The sequence below is a fragment of the Carlito syrichta genome, unplaced genomic scaffold (genome assembly GCF_000164805.1).
Source record: "Carlito syrichta isolate Samal-C Ts95f unplaced genomic scaffold, Tarsius_syrichta-2.0.1 Scaffold302450, whole genome shotgun sequence".
Taxonomy (NCBI): Eukaryota; Metazoa; Chordata; class Mammalia; order Primates; family Tarsiidae; genus Carlito; species Carlito syrichta.
The window spans coordinates 579,853-588,936 of NW_007246546.1; the positions used below are offsets into that span (position 1 = coordinate 579,853).

General features: G+C 54.0%; 1 protein-coding gene across 1 annotated transcript in view; it reads right to left on the reverse strand.

Moving 5' to 3' along the window:
• The window catches only part of PARP10 (poly(ADP-ribose) polymerase family member 10), a 9,058-nt gene extending 1,943 nt beyond the window's left edge, over window positions 1-7,115 (reverse strand). Inside the window, exons 1-9 of the mRNA XM_008056732.2 lie at window positions 7,102-7,115; window positions 6,104-6,375; window positions 5,769-6,023; window positions 5,460-5,696; window positions 4,671-5,377; window positions 4,337-4,558; window positions 4,135-4,231; window positions 3,310-3,948; window positions 3,077-3,210 (exon numbers count right to left, since the gene is read on the reverse strand). Of these exons, the coding sequence (XP_008054923.2) occupies window positions 3,077-3,210; window positions 3,310-3,948; window positions 4,135-4,231; window positions 4,337-4,558; window positions 4,671-5,377; window positions 5,460-5,696; window positions 5,769-6,023; window positions 6,104-6,375; window positions 7,102-7,115 (2,577 nt within the window). The remainder of the gene's footprint in view (window positions 1-3,076; window positions 3,211-3,309; window positions 3,949-4,134; window positions 4,232-4,336; window positions 4,559-4,670; window positions 5,378-5,459; window positions 5,697-5,768; window positions 6,024-6,103; window positions 6,376-7,101) is intronic.
• Between the last annotated feature and the right edge of the window lie 1,969 nt (window positions 7,116-9,084).

The following is a 9,084-nucleotide window of genomic DNA, read 5'->3' on the forward strand; positions in this document are numbered from 1 at the left end:
TGCGGTGGCCGGGAGCGGCCACTGCACTCCAGTCTGGGCAACAGAGTGAGACTCCAACTCAAAAAAAAAAAAGTTTGAAAATAAAAGTTTTTTACATTAAAAATGGGACTGCTGAGCTAAATTCAGTGAGTGAGCCAAATAATGAAATGGTTAAAGCTAAACACTCAGCTAGTGGGTCTAGATGGAGTTCAGGAATTGACCCAGAGTGCAGAGCTAAAGGAAGAGAGAAGAGAATTCTGAAAGAGGGGAGGGAGCATGAGGTCTGAGCCCTCATAACAAGAGCTCTACAGGGGCCTAAGCACCTGCGCACACAAGGGAAGACAGCTTCCCTGTGCTGAAGGAGCATCTTCAGGTGGACAGGATCCACACAATGCCAAGAAGGACAATGGGAAAAGACATGCCTCTGTCACCTATCTGCCAAGAAACCTCAACCTTCAAAGTGAAAGAAAAATCTACAAGTATACACATACACACACACACACACACACACACACACACAAAACAAGGGTAATATACAAATGGGAAAACAGCTCACATTCTTACACTGGGAATACCAGATGCTAAGAAATCATGGAGAGATTGTTTTTTTTAAACTTTTCAAGAAAAAAAATTTTAAGAAGGAAGAAAAAGAGCAGTGTCTTCAAATACCTGAGGGAAACATTTTCAACCTGAATACCATATCCAGACAAACTATTAATGAAGAGTGAGGACAGATTAAGGACATACTAAGACATGCAAGAACACAGAAAGTTTATACCAATATCAAACTATAGTTGCAAGATGCTTCTAATTGTAAAAGGCAATATAAATTTAAAAGTCAAAGATGTTTACCATCCACTCAAGCAGATACTCCCACTAAACAGAAGAATCTATGCAAAAGAGTCACAAGTGAGCACAAAGAGTAACCCAGCAGTCAAGCATGACCCAGAAAAAAATGAAGAAAGAAAAAAAGAACAGGAGCCATTATGCCTTGAATCTTAGAACACTATCTCTCATGCAACAAAGTTTTAATAACTAGGATTTCAGGCCGGACGCAGTAGCTCAAGCCTGTAATCCTAGCACTTTGGGAGGCTGAGGTGAGAGGATTGCCTGAGCCCAGGGGGTTCAAGACCAACCTGGGTAAAACGGCGAGACCTCATCTCTACTATAAATTAAAAAAAAAAAATTGGCCTGGCACAGTGGCTTACGCCTATAATTCCAGCACTTTGGGAGACCGAGGTGAGAGGCTTGCCTGAGCCCACAGGTTTGAGACCAGCCTGGGCAACTTGGCAAGACCTCATCTCTACAATAAATCAAAAATTAGCCAGGCGTGGTGGCATGTGCCTATAGTTCCAGCTACTTGGAAGGCTGAGGTGGAAGGATCACCTGAGCCCAGCAGGTCAAGGCTGTGGTGACTGTAAGTGTGCCTCTGCACTCCAGCCTAGGTGACAGAGTGAGACTCTGACTCAAAACCAAAAAAAACTAGGATTTCACTTCCTTCTCTGTGGTTCACTGATAAATATTTTTTCATTATCATAGTATGTCTATCAACCTATGGCCCAAGCATGGAGGCTTCATGATAGTTACAGAATATAATATGATGTTTGTTTGTAAACCTTGGCCACATAATAAAAATCAAATAACTGACTAAATTGTGAGATGGAAGGGAAAGGAAGAGGCAAAACAGAGGAAAGGGAGGCCCATTCTCCTCTTCTTCCATGCAGGAAGCAAAAAAGTTTCCAAAGCTGTCAAGTGAAAAAAAATTCAAGTGTACAATCTAAAGTCACAAAGGTGCTTGCCAGAAGAACCAAGTTTATATAATGAACAAATCCAGCAGGATATGAGCACAGTGCATCTGGGTGGTAGTGGTTGGTACTAGTCAGGATAAAATTGATGACGGTGGGGAGTTGGTGGTGGTGATGGGGATGATGGTGGTGGTGGTAGTGAGGGGTGGTGGTGGCAGTAGTAATGATGTTGATGGTGGTGGTGGTGATGATAATGGTGGTAGTGATGGTAATGGTGGTGGTAGTAGTGGTGACAGAGAGGGGTAGGAGGGTGACTGCGCCAGGTGTGGGGACAACGAGAGGTTGATGCTGCTGTTCCCACTCACAACACTGAGCATCAAGAGTAGAGAGAACCCCACCCAGTCTCACCAGCACAGGGACCCCAGTTCTCCACTGTCCCTTCCTTCTCACCTGTCTGCGGACAACCCTCTCTGTGGATTCCTTCCCCTCAGCTATGAGCACCCTGAGTCTTCCCAGCTGGCAAACCTGTCTCCTGTCAGTCTTTCCCTCCAGCTTACTCCCAGAGTTGTTCCTGCCCTCGCGTCCATTTACTCCCCACTCCCTCACCCTCAACTAACTTACAGCAGAGCATTTCAACTCACGCTCCTTCCTCAGTCCCTCCTTCAGGTAATGCAGATTCTGGACTCCACTACTCTCTGACACTCCCCCATAGCCTACCCTGACCCCATGGGTTCATGTTTCCATGGCCTCCCTTGCTCCTCCTTCTCAGCTTCTTCTTCCTTCACCAGCCTAGACAAGCTGGGAGTTCCTAGAGTTTCACTCTGGCTCCCCACTGTTTCCAACTTTTTCTGAAATGTGCTCATGCTCAGGGTTGCCAAATTTAGCAAGCAAGAATGCAGGAAGAAGCTGCCAAACTGTAGGGAGCCCTACCCCTTTCCCTGTTGAAGTGGCCCTCTTTGAAGGTAGAAGAGCCCCCAGAACAGCAAAAGGTACATTTATGGATTAAGTAATCTTCACAATGACCACAAGATGGCATCATCACATCATGCTCCAGATAAAGAAACTGAGGCATGAAGAGGATCCCACAGTCCCTGGTGACCTGGCCATAAGTGGCAGAATGAGGACCTTCACTCAGACCTGTCAGATCCCAGGGCCCTCAGACTTTATGTCCTCTTGTCTCCCCCATCTAGTCTTTGTGAATGCCCTTTGGGCAGGATGTGGACCTGGGGATCCCATTAGCTTCCAGCTTGACCTCGATGTAGTTGGGAGTAATAGCCCATAGACTCTGCAAGGTGCTAATAGTGCCAAGAGCACAGGAGGCCATGTGTCAGATAGACAGGGCATGGACTTACTCGGACAATGTGGATTCTGTTGCTGGCAGTGTCCAGGGTGTCATAGAAGGCCTGCACGACCTCCTGGAACTCCCTGGTGCTCTCTGCCAGATGCTCCAGCCTGCTCAAGGGCTCCATCAGTCTCTGCCCTGGCACTAACATGTGGAAAGAAAGGGGATCAGGGCCATGCCTAGGGCACTAGCCCCTGACAGCCATTCCAACCCAACCTCCCTCAGTCCAGGATGCAGACTCACAGGTAGGGCTTGTAGCTGTCATGGGAAAAGCCAAACTCTGATTCCAGGGACCAGCCAGAAGTGCTGCTAAGTGGCGGGCTGCACGGGTGGGCTGGGTCCCAAAGCCACGGAGGATGGTGCAGTCACCACGTAAGGCAACACTCACACCATGACGCTGCTCCAGGCGAGCACGCAGCTCTGTAGACAGCATGTGGCCCCAGGGCCCCACCGTCTCCTCCCAAAGGTATCCCTCTAAGCCAGCCTCTAGTGCCCGTTCTAACTCATCCATATCCTGCTCAAAGGCCACATGCACCACCAGCAGGGCCCTGCTACCAGTCTCCCCACCTGGAGGCTCTTCTGCCTCCAACAGGGGCTGCTCCAGCAGAGAGAGGGCCAGGGCTTGCTGAAGTGCAGCAGCCTCCTTCCACTCAGCAACCTGGCCTTGAGGCTCCAGAGACCGGTGGAGGGCCAGCTGCAGCTCAGCCTCTTCTTCCAGCTGCCCACCCACCCCCGTGCTGGGGGCCACAGGCTCCTTCTCCTCATGTCCTGGGGTTGCCTCCTCCTCTGGTTGCTCCTCAGGCTCCCTCTCCCCTAGTTCCAGAGGCCGATAGTCCTCCCCGTTCAGGCCTTCCAGAGTGGCCAGCAGCTCTCGGACCTCCTCTGGGAGCAGGGAGAGGTCACTGGGTTAGGGGTTGGGCCCAGCCAAGGTAGCACGGAGGATAGGAGTTTGGAGGGCACAGGGTGGACCTGGGAAGGGTAACTAGGTAGGTGGGAAAATGGAGCAGTGTAGAGGGAGAGGTCAAGCAAGGGCCACAGGGTGTTCTGAGGGTTCCCAGGGAGTCCTACCCAGGCTCATGTTCTCCTGTTCACTGCCTGTACTGTCTGGGGGCCACAAGGTGTGGGCACGGCTGGGGAGGACCAGGAGGTCCTCAGTGGGGTCCACCTGTAGGGAGAGGATGTCAGAACCACTGACCTCTGGGCAAGGGTAGATGAGGCCCTGGTGGCTAGGGTGTAAGAGAGGGGAGGGACAGGAGGACTCCATCTTTACCTCTTCAGGGTCTGTGTCCAGGATAGCTGTGGCCAGACGCTCTGTCCCAAAGACACACTGGAACTGAGCCTCCAGTTCCTGAAGAAGGTGCTGTCCTTCTGGGCCCAGCAGAAACCTGGTGCTGCCTGGGTGCTTCAGGCTCAGCATATGGCAGCTAATGCTGCCCAGCAGGCTCTGCAGAAACTCCTCGGCCACCTGACAGGAGGCCAGGGCTCCACAGAGCTGCAGGGCCAGGGAGAAGGGACAGTTGGCAAGCTTAGGATATAGGAAAGGGACTCAGAGTCCCCAGTGGGAGAAGGGAGCCAAAAGTGAGGAATCCTGAGGGGTCACTCACCCGAAAGCCAGTCACATCCGATCCTTCAAGGGGGAAGAGGGCAACATCTCCCAGGCCCACAAGGAGGTCCTCATGATAGAGCTGCAGGAAGCGCATTGCCCCTGGCTCCATCGACAGTACCATCTCCACCTGGCTATCCTGCCCTGACAGCCCCACACACCCTGGGCCCACTGGCCCTGTCTTCTCCAGAGACCCCATGGAAATCTCTACTGGATCCACCAGCCCCTTCTGCCCTGGTGAGTCCACGACAGTTTCCATCAAGCCCTCCTGTCCCAGCAACCCCATGGGTGAAATCTCCACTGGGCCTGGAGAATCTATAGCCCCCAGGCTCTTGGGCCCTTCCTGTCCCGGCAACCCCACAGGCCTCAGGGTCAGCAGCCCTTTCTGCTCCAGAGACCCTAAAGGCCCTGAGTCGACTGGCCCAGCCTGTCCCAGAGATCCCAAGGAATCTGTCCTCAGAGAGGCCTCTGATTGCTCTGGTGCCTCCCCAGAGCCCACTGTTACAGTCTCTGTATCATTCAGTGCTCTTGCCAGCCCTCTAGCTTTCAGGAGAGCATCCTTGGTAGCCCTAAATCCCAGCTCAGATCGATGGTCCCCTCCACTGGCGTCACTGGCAAGCTCCTCAGGTTCCAGTACATCATAGTGGGGAACAAGGCTCAGCTCTGAGTCCTGCAGCCAGTGGTCCCGCTGGAGAACCCTTTCAGCCACTTGGAGGAAGAGAGAGGACAGAAAGCCCATCAGGTTTCTGCAGGAGAGGGGGGCCAGCTGGGTCCATCCTTTCCCACTTACCCTGCCACTGCTGGAAGGAGACGATGGTGCCCAGGTGCCTGGGCAGGCTGCGCAGGCCCTCCAGGGGCCCCCCGCCACTGCGGCGCTCATTCTCTAGGTACAGCTCAAGCAGCAGCAAGTCCACAGAGGCAGTGCCCTCTACCACACGTACGTCACGAGTCTGGGACACCCGGGACAGGGACACTGAGGCTCCCTCTAAGCCCAGGTTCTGGGCCTGCTTTTCCAGGGCACAGACATCTGTGGGGAGTGTGCAAGTCAGCTTAGAGCATCTCCCCTAACCAGCACCTCAGCCCCAGTCCCGCCTCTCACCTGCCTCAGAAAGAGGCTTGGGCAGCTGGACCAGGGCTCGGTCTGGCCGGGGGCTGGCCAAGGCACAGCAAGGCTGCACTGGGAGCCCAGAGGCGCACAACAGGGCTTGGACGTGCTGCTCCAGGAGCTGAGGCGTAATACCAGGGGGCAGTCCTTGAAGCAGCAGGCGTGTGGGGGCACGTGGAGGGGCTGGCCGCAGCGTCAGCCGAGCACCATATAGTTTATGATCTGCCTGGGTCAAGACCCTCTCGGCATCTGCAGGCAAGGGCAAGGTGCAATGTCAGAGCATTGGGACATCACGGCACCCAGACTGTCCCTTCACCCAGACCCCTCACCTGCGGGCTCTTGAAAGGTGAGAATGCCCCCATAGCCAAGTCTCTGCCAGCTTAACACAGGTCCTCCTCCGGAGTGTCGGCGGTTCTCGAAGTAGAGAGTGAGCAGTTCATCAGGCACGTCGGGGGACAGTCCACAGACCTCCACTGCCACTCCCTTCTCGGCCTCTGCCTCCACCTCCGCCATCGCAACCCTGGGATGGCAGGAAACGCGGGTAGGGAAGCAGCCTGTTCTCCTGATCCTGCCCCCTCCCCAGGTCCCTCCACAGCGTTCCCTTGTTACCCCCCCATTGTGGGCAGCCCCATATCCAGCACTTACACTCCCACCCTTGCCACTGGACAGTCTCAGCCCATGCCCTCGGTCAGGACTTCATGGCCTGCTCCACAGTGAATCTTGCTCCGCAGGCAGAAGGGCCGGACAGGAAAACAAAAGTGAAACTGAAAGAAGCAAGGAGGGTGGGAGGAGCTGGGCCCTCAGTTCTGGGGCCTAAGTACTTCATTTCAGGTGCTTAACCCCCAGTTGACCACGAGGTGTTGGCTGGGCTGGACCTTTCAGTATCTTCCTGCCAGCGCAGTCTGCTGGCTCCATCCGGCCCACACCAGCCCCTGGTTGGCAGGGTGGACAGGAGTGTCCTCTGGTTTCTTCCTGAGTTCGTGAAATGGCCACTTTCCTCACTAAAGCCACTAAGGGGTCTGAGTTACTGCCCTCCTCCACCAGGAGCTCCAAGCCTGTGTCATCCCCATCTTCAGCATGCACAGTACTTGGTCTCCAGGCCTGCCTGTGACTGAGGCTGGCTTTCAAGTCTCCCCAGCCACCTTCCCAAATCATGTTCCAGGTGCGCAGGCCTCCACCATTGTGGAAGTACTGAGTGTAAACAGCTCCCCAACATTGACCTACAAGAGCTCACATCCCAGCACCACCTTCCTCCGACTTCCCTACTGGGACCCACTCCTGCAGCTTTCTCTCCAGCCTGCACACCCACCCAATCTTGCTGTCTCACATTATCATCATCATCGTGATTGTCATCATGCATAACCCCAGAAGGTGACAGGCCCTGTGCTACATAACTTGCTGTCACTAATCTTCACCACAGAAGGGGAAATGGAGGTACAGAGTCCATAACAACATCAGGTCTCGCACTCAGGTTGTGTCTTTAGAATCCACACTCTCACATCACTCAAACTTCGTTTGCTTCTAGCCTCTCAAAGAGTTATGTGCACTACTGCTCTCCATATCCCATTCACCCCTCAGCCCACCAAAACCCAGTCCTAGCCTTGCTGTTCCTTCCTCTAGGAGGCTGAGGACCCTGGCCAGCCTGCACCTCCAGCTGTTGCCCCCACCCTGGTCTGAGCCTCCAGCATCTCTTGCTGGGTGGTTACACTAACCTCTTAATTAATCTCCCTCTGCCACTCTCACCCACCCCCATAATGAGTACTCCACAGAGGAGGCAGGGTGAGCCTTGTAAAGTGGTAGCAGTAGCTGCTGCAGCTCCCAGTGTCAGTAACAGTCAAGGCCAAAATTATTTTGGGGACCTGCCCATCTGTGCCTGACCAGGCTTCAGGCCCCTCTCTGGCCCCATGCCTCCTTGCAAACCCTTATCCTCAGGTTCCAGCCTCTCAGCTCTTCCTCTAAAGCTGTAGGCCACTCCTGCCTCAGTGCCCTGGCACTAGCCCTTCACTGTGCTTGGTCCAGCATTCCTCACAGTGCCACACAGCCATCCCTCTCCCATGACCTCCTTTGCCCTGCTTTTAGTGGCAGATTTAATGTAAACCTAAAAACTCTTAAGGACCTCTGACTTGCCCAGGCCCCTTTCAAAGCCTTGTACTTAACTTTGTATTTATAATTTTATTTTTCTTAAAGAGGGTCCCTCAAATTGTATGTGTTTGTTTCCATTCTTGCCTGCTCCACTTTCCCTTTTCTTGAAGAACTCATCACATGTTACTTATTATGCCAATTCCGACTGCAGAGGACCTGCTACAGGTACACTTCACCCTACCACCGTGTTGTTCAACTTTCAGGAATTTCTATGAACTGGTTATGAAACCCGGACTGAAACCCGGACAGCTTGAAACCAGCCATTGTGAAGGTCTTTACACCATGAGCATGAGCAAAAGCTACAAGCCAGGGCTTCCCCTCACTAGATCTAGTTGCTATACGTTGAACCAGCACACCATGGGCACAAAACAAGAGACTTTTCCAGTCATTTCGGTGTCTGGGAGAGGTCAGTGGGCCAGGGGTGGGAGAGCACAGTGAGGTCCCAAGGCCCCAGGTGGAGAGGCGCTGCAGCAGAGGATGTGCTGCTATGGCAGTCAGCATTCCCTCAGGAAGACCTCTGAGTCAAGGGGAGGTAACGTGGGCTCCAGTCTGGCAGTATCTCTAGGCCTCAATGTGATGAAGACAAGGGAGGATAAAGAGTCTCTAGTATGGAGCCTGGCAGAGTTTGGGTTGGTAGAGAGAATGGGGCAATTAAACGACTAGGCCTCTTGATCTGGGATAAACTTGGATAAAAAGGGAAAGTAAACACTGCATTTTAAGCCCAAGAAGGGATGGAGAGTCTTCGGCAAATTCCGCAAATCCTGGATTTAGGAAGAAATTTAATTCCCTGAGCGGAGAGCCAATTTGGTCAGGCCAGGCCTCTGCCTCCAGAGGCTTTCAGCTCCCACGGTCCGACCCTATTGCTCGGCAAACAGCGCGGGGCGCGGGCCTCGGGTCTGGGACCCGAAGCCTAGCAGGCAAGGTGGCCGCGGACTGGTACAGCGGGTCTGGTCCGCACGGAGAAAGCCCGGCTTTCCAGCCCCACCGCTCGCCCTAAGCCCCGCCCCGGGCCCCGCCCTAGACCCCGCCCCGTCACAAGGCCCCGCTGCGTCGCCCGAACCGCAGGCGCAGGCCCAGCCTGGCGGCCGCCGAGCGCACACTGGTGCGGGTGCACCGGTCACCACCGCGCGGCCGCGCAGCGGATACCGTGCGCACCGGCCTTCGGCGC